The 23,184-nt window shown below is 46.9% G+C and overlaps 1 protein-coding gene across 1 annotated transcript in view; it reads right to left on the minus strand.

Annotated features, from left to right (window-relative positions):
* The window catches only part of Adcy2 (adenylate cyclase 2), a 221,954-nt gene that overhangs the window by 1,730 nt on the left and 197,040 nt on the right, over window positions 1–23,184 (minus strand). Inside the window, exons 19-23 of the mRNA XM_090332144.1 lie at window positions 20,545–20,703; window positions 17,375–17,521; window positions 15,628–15,735; window positions 4,474–4,588; window positions 387–511 (exon numbers count right to left, since the gene is read on the minus strand). Coding sequence (XP_090188270.1) covers window positions 387–511; window positions 4,474–4,588; window positions 15,628–15,735; window positions 17,375–17,521; window positions 20,545–20,703 — 654 coding nt within the window. The remainder of the gene's footprint in view (window positions 1–386; window positions 512–4,473; window positions 4,589–15,627; window positions 15,736–17,374; window positions 17,522–20,544; window positions 20,704–23,184) is intronic.

Below are 23,184 nucleotides of genomic sequence, written 5' to 3' on the forward strand. Positions count from 1 at the left end.
AATTCGGATTGTCAGAAGTTAGATGTGCTTTTTAGCTCCAGATCTCTGTGTCATGCGAACCCTTTTCCAGAGGCTGGGGCAGGAGAAGGACGAGGAGAGGAGGGCCAATCTGGGGAGGTGATGCTCGAGCTGTCACAGAGCCCTGCTTTTCACTGGTGGGCGGGGGGATGTGTTTGCTCAAGTGCAATCCCGTTTGTATTCTTAAGAGTTTGGTTTCTGTTGCTGCTACTAGGTACTACAGAAACTACCACGTCCCCAGCCAAAAGGTTTCAGGAAATTGCAGTTTATTTTAAAATTTTAATTTAGTACGATCAGGACGATTGTTCTGCACCTCGAGGGTTGCAGGAGGATGGGGCCTGGAGAGGGTGATGGGCGGGACGCCTTACCTGGATTTTGTCCAGGAGACCGGTGCTGTCCATCCTGCTGGCCACGTTGACAGTGTTGCCCCAGATGTCGTACTGCGGCTTCTGGGCTCCGATGACCCCGGCGATCACAGGCCCGTGGTTCATACCTGCCACAGTGCACAGCGGGGTCAAGACAGGGCTACAGCTACTGTCCCAAGACCCAGCCGCTCTTGAGCCCTCGCTACCAAGACACCGCCGGACTCAGGAAACCCTAAAGCCCAGACCGTCCCTCCAACGTGGTCTGTCCCTTCTCCCTCGAGAGTGATCTTGATTCCTCTTTACCTAGCCACGTATCATCATTCTCTAACAACAGGAAACTGGCATGCCTTAAAAAATGAAAACTATTGCTATAAAATCTTATGTAACTTTTCCAGTGCTCTCATAGTTAATGTCAACTTTTATTTTTTTTTTTTGGTCAATCCCGAGGCTTAAACTCAGAGCTTGGGTACTGTCCTTGAGCATTTTTGCTCAAGACTAGGGCTCTGCCACAAGCATCGATTGTGCCTTTTTCTGTGCATGTGGACCTGAGGAATTGAACCCAGGGCTTCATGTATGCTAGGCAAGCACGCTGCCACGAGGCCATGTTCACGACTCTGAAGGCCAACTTTCAAACATACTTTAACTCTACATGGTGGGCTGAGTGGCACTATACATAGTTGCTATTTTTGCCATGGTTGGACTTGGGTTGATGCCATCGTTTTGGCAAAATGACAAGCATCATGCCAACATCCTTAACCACTCAAGCAGCGTTCTTGGCGTCTGTGAGCGAGTCTCAGTGTCGTACACACACACTCTGTCCTCTAACTGACAGGACATTCTGATGACACGGGCCATGCTGCTGTCACCACCCCTTTTTTCCAGGTGAAGAACCAGAGGGAGGAGCCATCACAAAGCCAGGTATGGCTCCACATCTGTTCCTGCCATCAGAATTTACCATTTCCACCACTCGCTTCCAGTGCACACATGTGGCTTTTACCCACTTACATCTTGTTGCTTTGATGCTATCTCACTGGACAGTTTATGGGGTTCAAGAAGAACACGGTGGTGATACCCACTGTTGAATGGCTTTGCAGTGGACTCCCCCGGTCTGTGCTTCTGTTAGTGGGGAATTCCACCTGAAAGTGTGTGATGTAAACGAGTTTGATGAGCCAGGAGCTGGGGGCTCCTGCCTGCGATCCGAGCCACTTGGAAGGCTGAGATCTAAGGGTTGTTGTTCAAAGTCAGCTGGGGCAGGAAAGTCCATGAGACTCTTATCTCCAGTTAACTACCAGAAAGCCAAAGTGGAGCTGTGGCCCCAAGTAGTAGAGCACCAGTGTTGAGTGCCAAAGCTGAAGAACAGTGCCCAGGCCCTGAGTTCAAGTCCCAGTATCAGCACACGCACACACACACACACACACACACACACACACACACACACACACACACACACACACAAACAAAATAACTTGATAGAATTCAAATTGGGGGATGTCTGCCAGTTTCTGCTATTGGGCCTTGCTTCCTTTGAAGCTGGACTGTCCTGTCCCATGTGTCTGGTATGTAGTCTCCAGAAGCTTTGGGAATCTAAAGTTACTGCTCACTGACCCGTTTGCCCTTGTTCTTGCTTAGACATGGTGGATTTCTTGGAATTTTGGTGTATGTGGGATTTTCATTGTTATTCCTCCAGGTAATCAGACATTTCCAGCCACCCCTACACAGTTTCTCTAAGCAACTGCAATTATAGAAATCATTTTATACTTGTATCAAGTGTTTGGCAACATGGGTTGGCCTGTGAAGATGTCACTTGACATGGGAGATAAAGCTTTAAAAGTCAGGTAAGAGTCTACATGCAGGGAAGCCCAGGTCAATTCTCCTCTTGAGAACACAATTTAACCACACGTTCCCACTGTTGTTACAGGGTTGATGCAAAAAGGATTGTAGAAATGGAGGCACTGAGACCCACCAGCCCTTCTCTTACATTTCTCCTGTGTCCAGGCCACTCACATTGCTCCATTAGCCAACTGTGTTCATTAAATGGAGCATTTCTGACAGCTGTAGTTTACTTCGACCAATTTCCATAGATTTTAGCCATGGCCTAAATATTACTTTATAAAATCAGGTATAAAGGAGGTGAGAAGGACAATCTGCTTTGCTTTTTTAGAGGAGAGCCTTGACTGGCTATTCCTGGCAGTGGGGCCCTCTCTACAGAGCCCAAGAGTGTATGTGATTTGTGGTCAAGTTAAACACGGGGTTAGGCATTTGGGGGAGCCATCTAGGACTGATATATGGGCTGAGAACAGATATATTAATTATAAAATGACCAGGAGAAAGTAAGTGTTTCAGCCAGCAGAACAGAAGAAGCCATCCATTATGGAGCACATGCATTTGGAAAGTCACAACACTGTTCCAGATTGTAGGTTTTGTGCCTACCAAAGAATTGAACTGGCCCCAGGCTACAGGGCAGGGCAGGCTCATCTTGGACCATCTAGGCGTGTCGACAGAGGTTGCTCTGCCTTGCAGTAAGCTTTTATTAAAAGAAGGTTGGAAATGGCTTCACTGATCACAAAGGCACTTGTGCCAAAATTATGGTCCTCAGTGTGGTGAGGTGTAGGTGGCAGAACCACTAAGAGGTATGTCTCAGTGTCACCAGGTCCCTGGTGGAGTGGCCCCCAGAAGGGACTGATGAAGGGAACTCATAGGCTGAATGCCCTTGAAAGAAGACATCACAGAAGAGCAGGCCTGACCCTTACACTCCTCTTTGGTTTCTGGCCTCTCTAGGTACCCATGCATGTTGTGACAGAACCCTGAGGCCCTCACCTTAGGCTAAGTGTGTGGGGCCCCTGCTCAAGCCTCCAAAATGGTAAACCAAGCAAATCATATTCTTTATGGTCACCCAGCTTCACGCAGTTTGTTATAGCAGCAGGAAAAGGATCAACACACAGGTTCGTATGACAGTTTTGGTCACACAATTTAACAATTTAGAGTACTCTAGGCCAAGGTGACATGTGTAATGTGTGCGACAGGGTGTTGTGGATGGGACCTGCATGCCTGGCCTCCCGCCTTCTGTACTTGGTCCAGTCCCGGGCCAGGTGCAGTGTGCACAGAGGTGCCAGTGTTCAAAGGAAAATATACCTGAGTTGAAAACCAATTTTACATGTAGGCAAGCTAATCACATTGGCGAGGTGTGAAATATTCTTGGGTTTTAAAGTTCTGGTAACATGTACAGCAAAGGAAAAAACTAGCTTTAAATATCTAGATTTCTTTGTGTTTTTCTTTTTCAAAAAGTTCTAATCTGTATGCATGAGAAAGTTAAAACCATACAGATGGAACTTGTCACAGAACCGGTCTGATGTGGACTTTCACAGGAAGCAAAATACATTGCCAAGAAGACGCTAAAATTGTCAAAGAAGGTTCTTAGAAGTCATGAATGCATGCAAGCAATTGCGCATACATCACAGGGCAGCTGTGTGCTAGCTGACGGCTTAAAACACACACTTTTTTTTTTAAACGAGAAGTTATAAAAGGCAAGTAATCATGAAACATGCTTTAAAAGCAACTTCAAAGTTTGTTAAGAACTATCAGAAGTCAGGAAGTCCTTTTTTTCCCCCTAAGACTGGAAGAAAAATCAAAAACTTGTATCCAACATGGGGCACAGGTCTGGTGGGGAGCTTGTAGGTAAGAACACCGAAATCTGGCTGCCTTAAAGTTGGTAGCAGTTTCTGAGCAATGGTCTATGACATAATGAAACAGCATCTAATCAATAACTCACAGGATGTAAGCAACTCCAGGCCCTGCAGCGGTGACTCTGGCTAGACTGGTGTGAGCTACAGGAATTGAGATCCAACCACGTTCCCCTGGGTAGGAAGCCAGCCATATGCTTACAGCATAGCTGCAACCCAAAGTACTATTTTCTCCCCAAATTTGCACAGATGAGCTTAGGGGCCCATCACATCCCCGGGCCCGTCCACTGGATCTCGCTACCCTAAAGATACACCTATAACTACGCTGGGTCTTTCTCAACTCCTGGGACTTTCTTCTTTATGTCATGCCTTCATGACAGCGCAGAGTCCGACCGCCTCGCCCCACATACCCACGCGCAGTTTGAAGTCATTGAAGGAGTGTTTGTTGATGGCATCCAGTTTTGCTACCAGGGCAAACGCAAACTCCACCATGGTACCTATGTGCATGTACTGCCGATCTGGCTCCTGGAAGAGAAGAAACCCATATGGATGGGGTGAGAGACACGAACAGGAAGACAGTTCTCCACCACCGATATCTGTGCTCAAGCCCGAAGGGAAGGCTTGCAGGTTGTAAGATGGTTTGGAAGAATTAAATCTCGTCTCAAGAACATGTTGTGTCTGAGCCCCTTATTAGGGTCAAAGGCAGACCTGAGCCTCCAGAGGGCTGTGGCTCGAGGGTCTGGGGAGTGTTCAGGCTCAGGTACTATGAGCACTGGGGGCTGCTCACTTGGTGTCTGGCCCCCCTCACTTGGTCCCCGCCTTTGTCTGGTGGCTCTGGCTCTGCTCCTGGTCCCTACAGGTTGTACCAATGTAACCCTAGCTTCTACTAGGATCTGACCAGTGGAAGCTCCAGAAAAGACAGGAGACGAGAGCTCGTGTCCTGGCCTACTGCCTGCCTTAACTGTGGCTGGCCGCCACCATCAACACTGAGGCTTCCTGCCTCTGGTGGCTGTTGTGTCCCTCATGATCTGCTAGTGCCCACGCCCCTCGCCATGCCTTCCAGGGCTTGAGAAGGAATGTGAGGAGGCCTGGGTGACTCCCCTCACCCCTGTTCTACATGGATTTCCAACCCACTTCCTTGGAATGTGACCAGTGAACATCGGCAAATGTCTGCCAAGAGGTCCTTGGAGGAAGTCACTGGGGGTGGTCCCCAAGGCAGTTCAACTGGCTTCCCTGTAAGAAGGGGAGATGAGGAGACAGGCATGCACAGAAGGTTGACCATGTGAGGGTACAAGGAGGTACCCACTACAGGCCAAGGAAAGAGGAGAAAATGAGGCAGCGGACACCTTGACCTCCCGACAGCCAGAACTGTGAGGCATGCATGTGGCTGGCTGATGCCTCAAGAGTAACCACCCACAGAGGAACACAGGGTTAATGACATCCTGCCTTCACTCCCCCCAGAGTATCCTGTAGTTCTGTGACCCAAAAGTGTGAGTAAACTAAAGGAGAGAAGTCCAAAGTTTCTAACAGAATGAGAATTTGTGTCTGGTTTACAAGTTGATGAAATTAATTTATAGTTATCATTCATTTGCAGAATCCATTATATTTATGTCTGAACTTCATCTTTTGTTAATTTCTATGTTTTAAAATAGATTCTCTAAAATTTGTGTGCCTATATATACATATATATATATGTATATATATATATATATATACACGATTCGTATGATGCACTATTTCACATACTCTGAACGTTACCACTCCTCTGATTTTTAACAACGCAGGGTGGAGATCTGTCTTGGTATCCAAAGGCCTTTTGAACCAAAGTCAGCCTTCGCCTGCTGGGTCCCCGTGGCCTGGGTAGGGGAATCTTTTTTTTTTTTTAGCTCTGCAATCTTAGCTTCTGCAGTATGTCTGGCTCACTAGATTGTGAGCTCGCCCAGGGAAGAGCCTGAGCTTGATTAAGCTGTGTTTCCGTGGGAGAATAAAGTCTCTGACATAAAAGAACTTTGTTGATGCCCACGGAGGGACCACACATAGGCTGGCCAAGGAAGCATGGATCTGGTTTGCTGGAAGGTGGATACTGAGCTTTGCTCATCGGTGAGTGAACACCGAAGAAGGATAGCTAATATGCCATCAAAATTGATAAGGCTTCAAGGGAAGGACAGGAATCAGGCTTAAAGGGATGGACGGGGTGCCCTCTGCAGAGTCACAGGAGAGTCAGACTCTAAGAGTCACTGAAAAATAGTGGAGAGAAGTCAGGAGAAGCCCACTATGGGGGCTTGAGCATCTCAAGCAGTGCCTTCAGGGGTGAGTGAGTTTTGGGGGAGGCAGAATTGGGGCTTGAACTCAGAGCCTCCTGCTTGCTAGGCTGGTGCATTAGCTCTGAGCCATCCCCTCAACCCTGTTTATACTGGTTCTGTTTAGGATACAATCTCTTCTTGAACCTGAGCAGGCAGCTTTAGCCTTTCTGCTGTTGGTGACAGGCACACGCCATCATGTCCAGCTTCCCTCTGTGGAGAGTCTTTTGGATTCTTCTGCCTCAGTGGTCTGGAACCTCGAGCGTGCTGATTTCAGCCTTCTAGACAGGGTGTGATGACGAGTATCTACCGCTGCATCCCACAACCAGTTGAAAAGAGGTTTCTTCTGCTACCTTTTCTTCCAGGGCTGCCCTCAAACCATGATCTGCCCATTCTTAGCTCTGAATAGTGAAGGTCATGGGCATGTACACCAGCTCCCATGTGCGGTGAGCACAATTCAGGGAGGCTCTGAAGAGTGCTCCCTCAAAGATCAAGGGAAACCTTAGGGCAGAAGCAGCTCTGGGTAACCTGGATCAACTTCTACAAAGGAAGAAGAACAAAACCAGCCCCCAGCTGCAGCCTAGAGGCGATGAGCTGATGAAGAAAGAAAAAGAGACAGTGGAATAAACGACAGACGGAAGGAAACTGGGAGGCAGGGAAAGCAAAGCAACAGCTAAGAGAGTATGGGCAGTGATGTGAGGCTTACTAGTGTCGCTGAGGAGAATGAAAGCAGAGGTTTCCAAGCCCGGGCATGGCGACTGTCATTTATACTGGATAACCCTTGTTCTGGGGCCGTTTTGGGCATCACAAAGTGTTTAGTGTCACCCCTGGCCTCTAGCTACTAAATGAGATCACCTCTATTGGTGATGATGAAAAATACACTGACAAAGGTCTGCTAGGTGGAAACTGCTTGCAGTTAAGAAGCCCTGAACTTAGTGATATAAATAAGAGTAGCCAAGAGGAGTTCCATTTCCCATCGAAATAGAAAGATTTCTTCATGCTTCTGGTGAATGATAGCTTTCCAGAACACTATTGCCATAAATCCTAACTCCCTAAAAATAATGAGAGAAAAATCAGATGATATCAATCAGAACTAAGGAGCAGAAAGTGGAAACGCAGTGTCATTTCTTAAGAACAGCAGACTTTCTTCCACAGGCCACTAATAACTTTCATCTCACAACCTTTGGGGACTGGAGCTCTTGGTACTCGAAGCCTGTGCAGCCCGAGAGAAACATGAGACTCCTGAGGAGGTACAAACTTTCAACCCCGCATGGAGAATCTCAATCGTGAGGCAAAGATCCCCAGCGTGGGTTCTGCCAGGGCAGATTGGTGGAGGGAAAAACCACCTGGGTTTTGCTAAACCAAAGGGCAGGGTCTAAGCTCGTCTCCTTGAAACATGATTGACCAATAGTGGAAGCAATGGTTGAAGCTGGAGTGTGGGGCGACCACAACAGAGTGAAGGCACTGAGTTTCCAGAGGGGGTTGAACGCCTATGTGAACCCTGTGCCTGGGCTTCGGGAACCCTCAGGGAACAGGTGCTCTGTCCCTAGAAGCATTCAGCTCTTTTGGAAAGGTCTCTATCACACAGCTCTTGATTCATACGCGAGGGCCGCAGGAGGCAGCTCTTTCTTCCATGACTCAAATACTTTCTGCCAGACATCTCCACATAGTTCACCGATGTCCAGGGATACAGACAGACTGCCTGCTTTGCAAGTTTCTCCAACAAGGAAGGCGGCTCAAAGTAGACGCATGTTGCTGGTTTAAAATCCAAGTGAGAGTAGCTGCTGTAGCTTTGGAGATTGGCCCTCCGCCCCTCCTTCCTTGCATTCACCAGACGCCTGCTCGTTGTCCTCATCTGTGTTGGGAAACCCCTGGTGTTGAAATGCCACTTGGTTGATCTAGGAGGGGTCTAGGAAAGTGATCTAGGAGAACCCCAAGGTCATAGGCAGGGACTTCAGGAGACCTGAGTGGATCTCTCCGTTCTCTGGCAACCTTCATCCTTCCTGAGCTGCAAGCTGCTGACCCTTAGCACTGAGAAGGTTTCCTGGTCAAGCTCGGTTGGGCTCAGCAAAGGGTCTGTCGTCACTTCACGTGTACAGCTTTGACCTCATTCCTTAGCTTCCCTGAGCTTTGTGAAATGGGGCTGTCACTATGCATTTCAGGGCTATCCACGTGATTTTATGAGTTGGTCCAACTCATTTAGTGTTTTGGATTTCTCTAATTTGCTTGCCAATAGTATCCTGGAGCAGTATCTAGGAGAGAGGCATCAGGAGGAGCTCCAGTCAGCTGCTGCACAGGGGACAAAATGCCCAGGAGAACTCACAAGAAGGGAGGGAGTATTTTGGCTCAGGGCTTCAGAGGATTCGATGGAGCTTTTGACCTCTGGACATATAGGGTGGCAGAATTTCAGGGGCCCAAGGCATGCAAAGAAAAGGCTGGATTGTGAGGGGCTAGCTTCCTGATCTCTCAGCACCTGTCTCAGGAGTACCTGGGGCTGGGACTGCACGTTTGCCCTTGACCAAGCCATAACAGAAGGAGAGCTGAGCCCCTGAGAGCCTGGCTGCACTTTCTGTATTTGCATCCAGGGGGCAATCCACACTGATGGATGGCTCTGACATGACTCCTGTCTGGGGCTGCCCGTGTCTTTGAGATGTCAGTGTGTACTGAGAGGAGGCGGGGCGGGGTGGGGGGGCTCATTTTCTTTCCCTTCTCAGTTTCCTGTCAACAGCATGGAAGCAGAAGGACATTCCTGTGCTGTTGACCCTCCATGGGAGCTCTGATGTTTGTACAGAAATGTGCAGCTGGGTCCTCGCTTTTATTTCAGATGAGAAATGAAGGACCCCCTGTTCTTACCAGGAAAGGGGAGAGCCCCACTGGTTCCCCAGAGCCCTTTCAGCCTCTCACTCTTGGGGAGCCGGCAGGGAGGAGGAGGGTTTGGAAGGCACCCAGCTTCCTCCTCATCTGCCTGCTGAATTCTGCCACTGTGCCCAGCACTGTGTGGGCCTTGCCTGTGCCAGTGAACTCGTTCATTTCTAGGTTACGAACCCCACAGGGAGCTAGCAGCAAGTACTGGGCTGGACACGGCAGGAAATGAAATCACCTGTGGGGTTGCCCACAGCTAAACAGAACTCCCAGCACAGAAGGGAGAAGCTCCTAGCTCAGGATACAGGAGTGGTGGAGGTGGAGGGAACCTGCCGGCTGCTCCTTGTTCTGCCAGTGAGCAGGGATTGCCGACCCTGTGCGCATGTGTGCGTGCCTGTGTGCCTGTGTGCGTGCATGGCACTGACATGTGGCACGCACACAATCTCCAAGGGGGAAACCCAGGGAGAGCTGGGTGGAGCCGGACATGTTGAGATGGACTAGTAATTTCCCTTGACTGACCACAGACCCATGTCTGGGCTTAACTTGATTACAGACAGTAAGGAAACAAATAAATGCATGTTCAACAATGCTTAGGTAAGTGTTTTACAATAAGATAATTAGAGATAAACCATGCCAAATGTTTCTAAAATCAGACTAAATGCTCACATCTTTCCTTACTCCTGGCATTTCTTCCTCAACTGTCCCTGAAAAGGGCCTTTCAGCTATCTGCATCTACGAGTAAGAGCTCATTACGGAAATGGGATCAGAACAGCATGGTTTGAATGAAAGATTTTATGGAAGCCTTTTGGTTTTGACTTCTAACTTCTTGGTAGTTTGGAAGTGATTAAAGTTGTTCATGGAATTGATATAGTCAGTGATAATCCTATCTATCTGCTGGTTAGAGGATTAAGGAAAGACTTCCTCTGCCCCTGCCCTATTGGCTGGTTAGGAGATTAAGGAGGGACTTCCTCTTCCTCCTTCAGAGGCTCAGCAGGGGGATCTGAAGGCCTCAGAGAGGCTGAAGGATCTCTGGTAACCTGGAGAGGACATGCCAAGCCTAAATGGAGCTGCTGCTGCTCTTCTAGCTGGTGGGTAACATCGGGAAGGAATATAAGGTTAGTTATCGCACCAATTTATTGAAAATGGCCACTTTTCAGTTTTTAAAAATCATAATACTCAGCCTGGCACTGGTGGCTTAGACCTGTAAGTCTAGCTTGCCGGGAGGCTGAGATCTGGCTTAAAGCCTGCCTAGGCAGTAAATTCCAAAAAGCCAGACGTGGAGCTGTAGCTCGAAAGGTAGAGAGTTGGCCTTGAGCGAAACAGCTAAATGACAGCTTCTAGGCTCTGAATTCAAGCCCAGGACAGGAAAAAAAAAAACAAAAATGAAAACAACACATAATACTCTGCAGGTCAAAAAAATATACCTGTAGCCACCTGTTTACTATATTGTTGTGTGAAATCTAAAGGTTATGGAAGTGAATGAGTTGGCCGGGAAAGCCTTCAGACCTCAGAAGAGAGCAAGTCCTGAGGGTGAAATGAAAGGTGGGGGGGGGGGTAATGGTGGTGGAAGAATTTTTTCTTTTATTTACTGCTCTAATCGGTCATGGATGGAGTGACCCAGCATGGGACACAAGCCTGCTCTCAATGCAGGATTCCATCTCCTGACAGAAGCCTGCCACTTTGAAAAACCATGGTTGCTTTCTACATGTAACGCTTTCTTTTAATCACCTTGCCTTTACACTTACACTTAGAATTCACTGATACATATAAAAAATGCAGATGAAGCAAAGCAGAGTCAGGTGAAGAAACCCTGTCCCCCAAAACTCCATCTCTAGTGGAGAAGATGTCACTCATGCACATGAGAAATAGAGAAATGCTGGGGGATGATGCATCAGAGCTACCTCTGAGAAAGTTGCAATCCAGAAAACTTTGTCTCCTTTTGGATGTAAGAACATTCCATTGATTCTTTGGAAACTCTACGTATTTTTTCAGACTGAATAGCTTCCGTGATCAAAGTGAGGATTTGATTTGCTGGTAAATGAAGAAACAAAGTCTTAAGCTCATGTCAGGTGGGTTACAAAAAGCAAAAGTGACACCTCTTATGAAAGTTCCTAAATTAGCAAGACATTTGTCGAGCATGCTGTTTCCCCGTCAGATGTGATGAACTTTACTTTTAGAAAATGTCCACTGCACCATGAGTCTCACCAAACCCTGTAATCACAAATAGTTTCCCCACAGAGCTATGAGGATGTGATATGTCATTTATCTCTGTTCTATTGGACAAGCAATGGCACAGGTGAGCAAAACAAATCTAAACCTCCACCATATTATTACTGTGAGCAACTGTACTGCCTGCTGAGACTATGGAGTCTGCTAAGTATTTTGAACATAAAGTGCTAACCTTCTCAATGGCATTAGGGAATGAGACCCAGGATCATTTTTATAAACATGAAACTGAGATGCGGAAACCTTGGCTACAAAAAATAATAGCTGTCTTATGCTATTTTGAAAGTCATGTTCTTTTTAATCTCCTTGGAAAAGTGTGACTGACTCACTCTTCTTGGTCACAGGGAAGAGGATGGCAGAAAGGGAAGGCAATGGGTGGATGGACGGAGGAGAAGAGGAGGAGGCAAGGTGGAGCCAGAGACCACCTGCAGAGACCCCTGCACCTGTCCTTCTGCGACACTGTCCTGAAGCTCTGGCTCTTCAAGACTACTGTGGACCAGTTATGTTTCTTCATAAAAGGTTCAAGGCCTTTATGACCCAACAATTAGGCTTGTGATAAAGGTGGAAAATGGAAGTGGGAGAGGAAGAGCAGAGATCTGGACACAAGGGCACAGCGGTGCATGGCTCTCCGGGGTGGGCACAGGCACCCTTCTAGGAAGCTGTGGCTCTGCTCATGGGTGACGTCCACAGGGGGTTTCAGTCATGTCAGCATGACCTGTGGAATTTAGCCAGAAGGGAGCTCCTGTTCCACGCAGGGACACAGTGGGCTTAGGGATCCATGGACGTGGCCAGTAACCCATGCCACCAGAGGTGCCTGCGGGTTCTGGACCAGCAGGTGGACAGAACAGAAGGAGGGCAGAGTGGTCACAGGGGTGTGTTAAGGTTGGGACCGGAAGTGCAGGGAGAGATGGACCATTAGCGGGTGCTTGAGGCTCAGTACCAGAGCTTATTTGTTGAGTCAGGAGTCGGGAGGACAAGTAGAGGGACTTGGAGAAATCTGTGCTCACAGGGAGCTGCGAGTGACATCCACGGTAGCTCAGTGACCTGGCCAGTGGCTGATGATGGCCACCAGGGTCACAGAAACAGAGGAGATGGAAAAAGCTTCGAGTGCAACCCTGATGCAGTGGACAGTCTGAGAAAGAATGTGACATGTTCCTTCACGGGAGAAGGGCAGCCGGGGGGATCCAGGGCAAGCTGATGTGCAGCTGTGTGAGGAGGTCCCGGGTCGGACAGGGACAGGCACTGTCTGGAGCATGCAAGCAGTTCTGGATCCACCGTGGACTTTGTGGTGAGGTAGGAATGGAGAGGCAGTGGGCCAAGGCTGGGTCTCAGTGTATGGACGGTGGAGAGAAGAAAAAAGGCCTGGGACTCCTCTGAAAGACCCGGGAGAGCAGGTCTGGTGTGGACGAGCAGGCGGACCCCACGGGCTAGAGAGCAGGTGTGGTCTGTCCTGCCCTCCACAGGAGAAGGGAGAATGATGCCCGGGGCCTTCCACGGGGGCTGGCCATGGCAGGTGGTCCCACCAGGGCGGGGGGAGGCCAGTGTGGCCCTCACTTCCAGAAGAAGACATCAGGATGCTCGGAGCTCACCAATCTTAAGAAATGGTATCTCGAGGGGAGGGGGACATTGTCCAAAAGGAAACGTACTTGTTACCTGACAAATAACGATAACCCCTCCGTACATCACCTTTATGATGGCAATAAACACAGAACTAAAAATGAAATGGTATCTTAACTCAGTATTTAAAAACTCTGATATATTGCTGAAAAATGTCTAGGGTGAACTAAAGCAATGGCATTTTAAGTAAATGCCATGTTGGGAGCCAAATAATTCCTTTCTACAGCTCTCTATCCACCATGACTTGAAGCCTCTGCTTCCCATGAGACTGCCTTGAGACCCAGCTTGTAAAGGTGTGGCTGAGATTCACTGAGGCCATAAGCCAGGGTCTGGCGGGATGGAGAGGGTGCCTACGAGGATCTTGCCCTCCCTTCCCTCTCAGCCCTCCCCTGTCCTTCCATCCTCTCCCTCCCATCCTTTCCCTTTATCCTCCCTGTCTTCCTCTCTCTTCCCCTCTCTTCCCTTTCTTCTTCTCCTCACCTTATCCTCTGAGCAGCCGTGAGCTTGAGGTAAAAAGAAAAGACTGTACATTCATGTTTTCATGTCAAATCTTTAGTGGTTCAGTTCCTATGATAACACTAAAGCCCATGAAAAAGTGCAAGTTTGTTTCTATAAAAAGTCAAGAAAGTAAAATTATAATCAGTTCTAGTACTGGTATAAATAAAATATTTAAAATGTAGCACATTAAAATCTCTACATGACGTTTTCTCCTGTAATTTTTCAACACGTTAACCTTATGAAGAAAGAACAGCAATCATGAAACCTACGCAGCCCCATACAGCACAAGAACAGGCCTGAGGACCAATGGAATAGAACTGGAGACCCAGAAATCAACCCCCAGACCTATGGCCACCTAATCTTCCACAAGGGAGCCAAAAAATAGAAGGGAAGAAAGACAGCTTCTTCAACAAGTGGTGCTGGCAGAACTGGTTAAGCACCTGCAGAAAACTGAAGTTGGATCTTTCTATGTCACCCTGCATCAGGATTAATTCCAAATGGATCAAAGACCTTGAGGTAAAAGCAAATACCCTGAAAACTTTACAAGAAGGAATAGGAGATACACTAGGTCTCCTTGGCACAGGTTGAAACTTTCTTAATAAAGACCCCAAAACACAACAAATTAAAGAAAGTTTGGACAAATGGGACTGCAGTAAACTGCAGAGCTTCTGTATGGCAAAGGATGTAGCGAGCAAGTTAAACAAAGCCCACAGCGTGTGAGAAGGTCTTCACTAACCATCCAACAGACAAAGGCCTCATATCTAAAATATATCAACAGCTCAAAAAATTGAATCTCTCCAAAACTAATCTCCAAAGTAACAACCATCCCATTAAAAGATGGGCCAAAGACTTAAAGAGAGACTTCTCTAAAGAAGAAATAAGAATAAGATCCATGAAGAAATACTCGACATCTCTGACCATAAAAGAAATGCAAATCAAAACAACTCTAAGATTCCACCTCACTCCAGTTTGAATGGCCAGGATCAAGAAAACCAATAACAACAGATGCTGGAGGGGATGTGGCCAGGAGGGATCACTGCTACACTGTTGGTGGGAGTGCAAACTCATTCAACCACCATGCAAAGCAGTATAATGGTTCCTCAAAAGACTAAACATAGAGCTCCCCTATGACCGAGCAATTCCACTACTTGGCATTTACCCAATCATCCAGAAACAAGGACATACTAAATCCACTTGCACAACGATGTTCATTGTAGCACTATTTACCATAGAAAAGATATGGAACCAACCCAGATGCCCCTCAGTAGATGAATGGATCAACAAGATGTGGTATTTACACATAATGGAATTCCATGCTGCCATCAGAAAGAATGACATTGCCTCATTTACAAGGAAATGGAAAGACTTGGAAAAAGTCATACTAAGTGATGTAAGCCAGACTCAAAGGAACATAGGTTCAATGGTTTCCCTCATTTGTAATAATTAGTGCACATCTAGGACTCTCCTAGCAGAGGATTCAGCTCAAAACCTAGATACATAAGGTCATATAGGATGCGATTAATTGAAAGGATCTCTAGGATATGGAAACAAAAGTTTTATCTTGTGTGATTGTTGCTCTTAATGTACCATGTTATTTCTCTTCTCCTTTGTTGCCCTTTGGTTAATCTCATATTGTCACTGTATCTGACTTTGGTACCTGGTATATTGTATATATGTTTATTTGAAATAGGAAAGGGAAGGGGGGAAAACAGGATGATTGGGAGGGGTTGGAGGGAAATGAGGACAATAACATGAGGAGGGGTATCAATGTGTGAGAAGAAATGCACCTACTATCTGGTGAATGTAACTGTAACCCCGCTATACATTATCTTGACAATAAAAAAATAAAATTTTAGAAAATAAAAAATTAGGTAACTTGTTATTTTAATTGAAGTTTACAGTGTCTTAGAGATTGTAAAAAAAAAGAATTCACTTTTGGTCTCACAAGAGTATGGTCACTCAAGGTTAGAAGAATGTGTGGGCCTTTCCTCACACAACTCTTGTGGTTCCAGGAAGGCTCGTGGACAGCTCAGTGCTGGGACCAGAGAACTTTGTGCCTACCTGGGCATGCTCCTGGCTGGGCACGGCGCTCAGGCCGGTGGCTGCCATGTATGTGCTGCCAATCGTCTTGATCTTCTCCACCCCGCTGAACTTTGGCTTCGACAGCAGCTGCAAGGCAAGGACAGCCATGAGTTGCATAGCTGACACTGACCACCAGCCAGGCGCTCTGCAGACTCTCGCCGTCCACCCTGCCCTGGAGGCGGATATGACTCAGCTGGTGTCACCACCCACCCACATCGGGGGTGGCTGGGAGCAAAAGCTTCGTGCATTTCATAGAGAGCCACTGTGGCCTCGGAGGAAAAGAGAGGCAATGATTTACTTTGAGTGAACACAAATTACCTCTCAAGCTTGGCTGCTGAAAGCGTCAGAATAAATTGTGACTTGATGGCCTCATATAAATTTCCTGATCCTGTGCTTGAAAAGCATCAATACAAAACTATGATTCCACGAGGGATGCCTTTCCCTCATGGCTAAGTGATTTGTGACAAAGTGAGAGTGCTGGGGATTGGTTTTGCCTCCAGTCCTCGGAGAGAAGAATGGTGAAGAAAGATTTTCCCATCGACCCCAACCTAAGACTTCTGGTTGGGTACCCAGTTACCAGATTTCCCTTTGATTCTTCTCTGACACATTTCCTTAGGCTTTGGGGTGGGATAACTGTCATGTAAAATCCAGAAGATGCAGGGAAGGGGTGAGGATGGGAGGAGAGTTTGGAAGATTCTAGAAGAGCTCACAAAGGAAGGGGCCATATTAACAGCATTAACTGAAGGCCAGAAGCATTCTCTTGCCCCTTCTTGGCACTCCGATTTTCAGAGGAGTATTTATTTTTCCAGAATTATATGACAAAGAACTTAAGTTAGCTGAATACACCCCAATTTCATATATTCCCTATTATCTCACGGTCCCCATACCCCTGTTAATTACCCATAAGTACTGGGGACTTCATTCTATTTGCACATTAAAGCAAATGTGATTTTGTTTTCCATTATGCACAGGGCAGAAAGTAGAAATCTTTGGTTGTCCCAACTTGCCCACGAATTTCTAGATCCAGCCTCACGATGAGGACAGTAGTAGGGAAAAAATGCACGGAACCCATGAGACATTTAGCCTGATGCCATTGTGTTTCAGACCCTCACCCCTGTATTTCAATTCTAGGGGTCATGCTGAACACATGATGACATTTTCTTTCTCCATTGCAAACTGTTGATAAGAACAATACACATGCGCCAACCAGCGGTGTGCTTTTATCACAAAACAGAACACATTATTCTCTGTAGACAGAATAGTGAGCATGAAAAATGATACTTATTTCAAATTCTAAAATATATACTTTCTCCCTTCTAAAAATGATGCATTGCCTTGCCAATAATAAAGCATATATCATTCACACAAAGCTTAAGTTGATGCCTGACCTTGAAGTATGTGTAGGTATGCCAATAATCTACTGTAATAAAGAGACTCATTCTATTTTAATATATGAAGGGATGGACATGTACTTTCCCTGAAGGTCAAGCTTTTCTAAAAGATGTATTAGGGAAATGGAAATGGATTCTGTTGCTGTCTCTATCATATCAGTTTCTGCAATGGAATACTTCTGTCTCCCCCAAATTAGCCCACAGATTTAACTTGAATGACCAAAACATTAAGCCAAAGGACCTGCACGAAGATATCAACCAACTTCAAGTGTGCACGAATTACATACTGGGGGACTGGGCCTTCACCTGCCTTTCCCGGTTACCCTTGTACCTACATCGTCAAAGTCAGCAATGATCTCATTCAAGAGCCGAAGACATTCCAAGCCCTCCTTGTTCACGTCTGATTCCGTGTAGAACTCCTTGAAGTCCGGAATAGAGGCAAACATGACACAGACACACTCATAGGATTGGTGGTATAATTCCTGCCAGGAGAAAAAGAAGAGCTGAGCTCCAGGAAATCCTTCTAACTTAGACCTCCCCCCTCCTCCAGCTGCAAATGCTTGTTGTGTAGACAATAAATAAACCACTCAAGGGCCCACTGACCCTTTCCCAGCCCTGTCTCTGGCCTCTCCAGGCAATGTCACCAAGGAGGCAGTGAAGCATCTCAACAGCAGATGTCAATTCCCAATTCTACCCCATGTGAAGAGAAGACATCCTCCCCTTCAACTTTCCCATCCTCATCCCGACCTTCCACAGCTACCAGGGATTAAAATCTGGCCTGGTATCATTTCTCAGATGATGGTATTGTGCTACAATATACTGCTATAGCTACATTCTTTGTATGAGAATTTTCATGAGTCTACCCCTCTGTGTGTGTGTGTGTGTGTGTGTGTGTGCACGTGTGTGTATGTGTGTGGTAAAAGGAGAGGATAAAACTCATCAAATAGTTTTTAATTACACCAGAAAGAGCAAATGGAAGTCGTCAGGCCACTCATCTCTGTAGCATGAGATCCTGGGAGCATTCACACAGGTCACTGTTGACTTCATGTAGAAATAGACTAATAGCTCTTCATCATAGATTTGAGTGAAACTGCAACCTCTTGCACACACCATTTCAAGGTGTTCCCATAACAATACCGCTCCAGAGTGACACCTTCGGATTCAGTTGAAGTTTCAAAAAGAAAAGGTGGGCTGGGGGTCTGCTCCGAGGTTTGGAAGGCTGGCCCTCCCGCTGGCACTGCCTTATCAAGCCCCTGATGGAGAACCATCATGTTGCAGTGCAACATGGGAAATATTCAGTCCACGAGGAAGAGAGTGGCAAACAAGACGATTGAGCTCAGGGTAGAGGGATCCTCGCTCCTGTGAGTGGCTGGTGCTTCCTGAGAGACTGGCAGGCCAGGGAACCCACTCTCCACAGATACCATGTGTGAGTGCTCCCCTGTGGGACACTCAGAGAGGAATCCCTTGACAGGGACGCTTGAAAAGGACGATACCTCCAGTGGCTGCTGGCCTCTTGAAGGGACTGTGAATTGCCTTCTCTGGTCTCATAAATGTATCGGGGCCATGGCAACCCAACTGAAGGTCACAACAGCTTCCAGGAAAAGTAAACTCATGTCATGCTCTTATTGGTAGGGCCCATCAACCTTCAACGCCTTCTACTACATGAACAACAGAAGGAAGAACTGTTCAGTCTATCCCCTGCCAGCACTGCTGAGCGCTTGTGCAGTAGACCTGTCCTGTGCTTCTCCCCAAGGAACTGTGTGTGCATTTGTATTCATGGTGGACAGCCCATGACACATGTAATTGCTAAGGACAGCTGCCAGAACTGCTGACTCAAGCCAGCAAGTCAGGGAAACAGAGATGAGATAGCTACTATTAGCCCATTTTAGTTTAAAATGTCTAAGCTGACATTTTCAAGTAAGCACACTCTCCAGCTCCATTGAAGAAGGGGCTAACACACATTTTCTACTCCCTAAATGTATCCACTATCTTTTGACCATTGCCAAGGGACCACTGGGGAATGAAGATGATGCCAAGAAAAAGCAGGATAATTTCGTGACAGGTGGGCACTTCTCTGAGCCCTCCATGGGACTTGTGTACTTTGAACCTTATGCTATTGTTTTCCAGCTACAGATAAGGCAAGTGGTCTGCAGACCGAATGGTGGGCTTGTGGGGCTGGCCTAGCCAGGACAGTGAAGCACTGATGAAGAAGCTTCAGGAAGTTTTAAGAGAGCAAAGAGAGCCTGAAAAGCCAGGCTCCCACACAGTAGCCAGCCAGCCTCAGACTCACATGCAGCAGAGGCATGAGCTTCGCAGTGTACCACAGGATTGAGGAAATGGATCCTTCCACTCAGCACCAAAGTCAAGGGAGAACAGGAAGTCTAATGGCATAGCAATTTTTTTCACAGAAGCCAGGAGCAGAGTATGCCATGGTTTATGCACTCTTATGTGTTTAGTTTAGACTCAAACTGGATTTCTTTGAGTGGCCACATCCTCAATACTTATTCTGGCCTACAAGAACGTTCAGTAACATAGAGAACACGAGCTGATGGAAGTTCTGCATTAATGTGGCAGAACACACAACATCTCACAGCAGTGGTGACCTCAGGACTCTGTTTTAAACGTCCCAACTCTGTCCAGTGTCTACACAGTACATTCTAAGGACACTCACACACTGCTGAGGTCATGGCTGTCATGGCTGTTACAGAACATGCACCTATCTGTTCAGCTTGAGTTTGGAGACCCAGAGGAGTTTTGTTAGGTCCCTACAGGGCTTGGGCTGGTCTCGGTCAGGTGTGCATTAGGGACTCTGTGTCCCCAGTGAAGGAACAGCTATCTCTTGAAAGTTCCTCCATGGAGTGTGGTGAATAGACCCTGATATCCTCAGCAGATGGGACAAGGAGACCATGGACAAGACCCACTTGACTTGATGAGAAGAGACAACACAGGACTGATTCCATGCTCATGAGAAAGTCCTCACTTTGTCCCGCCAAAGTCCTTAACTGCCTATGCACTGGGGCAGAGGCTCTGCTCTGGTCTCTATCACCTCAGTATTCGGGTCAGGCTGGACCAGTCCAGTCTATCACACATCCTTTCCTCTCTGCGCTGCCTGCACGTGACACCTTCTGGAGAGGCTTTGCCCACTTTTATGAGTGGATCCAATTATTAGCATTGGAGGAAAATATTCCTCCCCCCTCCTTGGAAGACAGATGCTCTCTGCTATGACACATGGTAGAGCCACGTAGTGAAAGAAGGCATCCATGACTGGGGAAAAAGTACTGGAAACAACGTCTATAAATGACTCAGGTCCTTGTTGAGGCTTTAAAAGGTGACTGTCATTCAGTACGTCCAACTGGCCACCAGTCAGACTAAGGCCACCTGTCACACTGTACAAAGTGCCACCGCATCCAAACCTCCTCCTGGTCAAAGTCGTGATGTCTCCCCCTGCCCATCCCTCTGCCCCCAGCTCATGGCCTGCCAGCCAACCCTCGTCCTCCTCTCTGACCTCGTTTTTTAGGCTTCTGGCCAGGAAATGCTCTGCCACGTGGGCCGGAAGCACATTCTCCAGCAGCACTCGATTCAGGTTCTCCATCGTTTCTATCTCCTCCCGCTCTTTTTTGAACTTGTTCTTCCATAAGAAGTCCAACCTACAGTAATATTCATTCTGTTACAAGAGGACACAGAGGTAAAGAAACAATAGGCATCTTGTCCTGCTAGAGAGTGGAGGTTTCAAAGAGAAAAATCAAAAGAACAAAACAAAACGACACCACGAGTCCCCACGCAGACCCTCACCCTCCCTGCCAAGCCATCTCCTGTCCACCTCTCACACAGACTCACTCAAGCTAAGCAGAGACATGAATGTCCTGAACAACAGTGGTGGCATAGGGCTTGCAAGTCTAGATGACGGCAGAGCTTCTTGAATGGCTGTGTTAATGTCATGGTTTGGATTATCTTCAAAAAGAGGCACAGTGGAGTATAAATAGCGAATACAAGGAAATGAGGGAGCACGGACTGCACTTCGCTAGATGACTGTTGTTCAGAGATCGGTAAGAGTCTTCCATAGGGGCAGTTTGCCTGTAGTATTTGCAAATTATATGATTAAGCATTCATGGTAAAATATGATTTTTTGCTAGTCCTGGGGCTTGAACTCAGGACCTGAGCACTGTCCTTAGGCTTTCTCAAGGCTAGAGCCCCACCACTTGAGCCACAGCACCACTACCGGCTTTTTCTATGTATATGGTACCAGGGAATCGAATGCAGGGCTTCACACACGCTAGGCAAACACTCTACCACTAGGCTATGTTCTTGGCCCAATATTTTTTTAATTTACAGTTACACTGTACATAGCTATACCATTATGAGGAGATGAAGCCCATGTTGATGTCATTTAAGATAGTGCCCGTTAATGAAAACAATTGTGTTCATGCTGTGGAGTGTACTTAAATAGACTAGTTTTTAAAAGGCAGTGGTTACTGATATTGTAGAAATATAGTCACCCATTTACTGACTCGGGTGTTGTGTTGACATGGCTTACTGCCTCCTATGATGTAAATAATTAAGCATCATCTCTCTCGGCTGAGTCCACACAGAAGGCCTTGGTGGAGAGGATGCAGCATGGAAGCACGGATAATAAGTTAAAGACAAACAAATGCAAAAAGGGTTGCATGCAGGGGTTGTTTGTTAGATTAATTATAACGATGGTAAGAAGTCTAGCAACACACATACACAACACATACAACAGCCCCTTGTACACAAATAGAAATTTTAAATAATTCACATTCTGAAAATGGAAAAAACAATGCTCATAATCAATTATATGTGATTCCAACTACACATGATTAAAAACACCCCTCCTCCTCTGCTCTGGTATTTATTTTTACCACATGTAGACAGGCAATTTTTTTTCTCCAAATACACTGCCAAAAAGACATTTTTAAATGTTTGCTCATATTTACATGAAAGCCAAATTCCCCCTCACATTGTTCTAACACATACTGTCCTGTTCACGAACCAGAAAAGCCCTCTCACTTGGAACGGGTTGTGTGGGGTGTGGAGGAGAGCCAGCGGTGGACCTGACATGGCTTCAGGTGACACAGGAGCATCCCTATGATGGGCCCCTGCCCATCACAGAAGGACAGCACCCCCCCTCCGGGGGTAGCTGGGCTAGTGAGGCCCCCCTGCCTGGATGTCACAAGGTTCCCACAAGCCAGGCGGAGAAGTCGCTCAGGCTTTCAGACTTGTGTGTTGTCAGTCTACAAGAAGGCAATCCGTAGCCTGGAGCCAGTTGCATTGTATGAAAATGGCATTTTTCTCCATCATCTGTCTGTGTACCTATCCTGTTCTCTCCCTGTCACCCTCCCTCCCTTCCTCCCTCTCCCCCTTCTCCTCTGTGGGGCTTTGCACCTCCATGAGCCGCCTCGCTTCCCCTTTCACAAGCAGTGAGCATCGAGCATGCAGTTCTGCCTATCCTTGGTGACTGAGCTTCTTCCACACACCGACTCCAGCCTGACTTGGGGGGCAGACAACAGCCCCTGGCTCATGGTGTCAATTAATGTGCAGACCTTCCCTGGAGTGGGTGCTGCTTCAGCCGAGAGGAAACGCCTGCTTCTCCCATTTTCTAAAGAGAGTCTAGGCTGGCTCGCATTTCAGTTATACTCTCGATTTGGTGTGTCAGGTCTTCATTAAGGTTAGTTCAATTTCCTATAGTTGGTATGGAGGATGCTAATTTGTCCAGAAAGAATATACATCTATCATTTCAACAAAGATGGTCCATGGGCAGAGTAGCCATTAGAACACATAACAAGAAAGCTAAGTTGTGAACCATCTATGCAACAGTTTACTGAACAATCAGAAAATACAACGACTACAAGAACTTAGTGCCTGTGGCACTCCATTCAAATATGGGGCAGTTGTTTGCGACATCCTTGTCATTTCAGAAAGGTGAACAGAGACTCCAGGTTACAGACACCAAAGTTCTCACCCAGAAGACTTGGAGAATTTATTCACTTCATGGTTTTCAGATTAAAGGTTATTTCCTGACATAGGCTAGGTGATTCATATCCACTATTACAGAATGACCACAAAAAATGACTGCCACTCCTCTAGCATAGTGAGTTTTCCAGGCCTCTGTATACATATTACTTAT

This window comes from Megascapheus bottae, chromosome 4 (genome assembly GCF_031878675.1).
Source record: "Megascapheus bottae isolate mThoBot1 chromosome 4, mThoBot2.hap1, whole genome shotgun sequence".
NCBI classification, from domain to species: domain Eukaryota; kingdom Metazoa; phylum Chordata; class Mammalia; order Rodentia; family Geomyidae; genus Megascapheus; species Megascapheus bottae.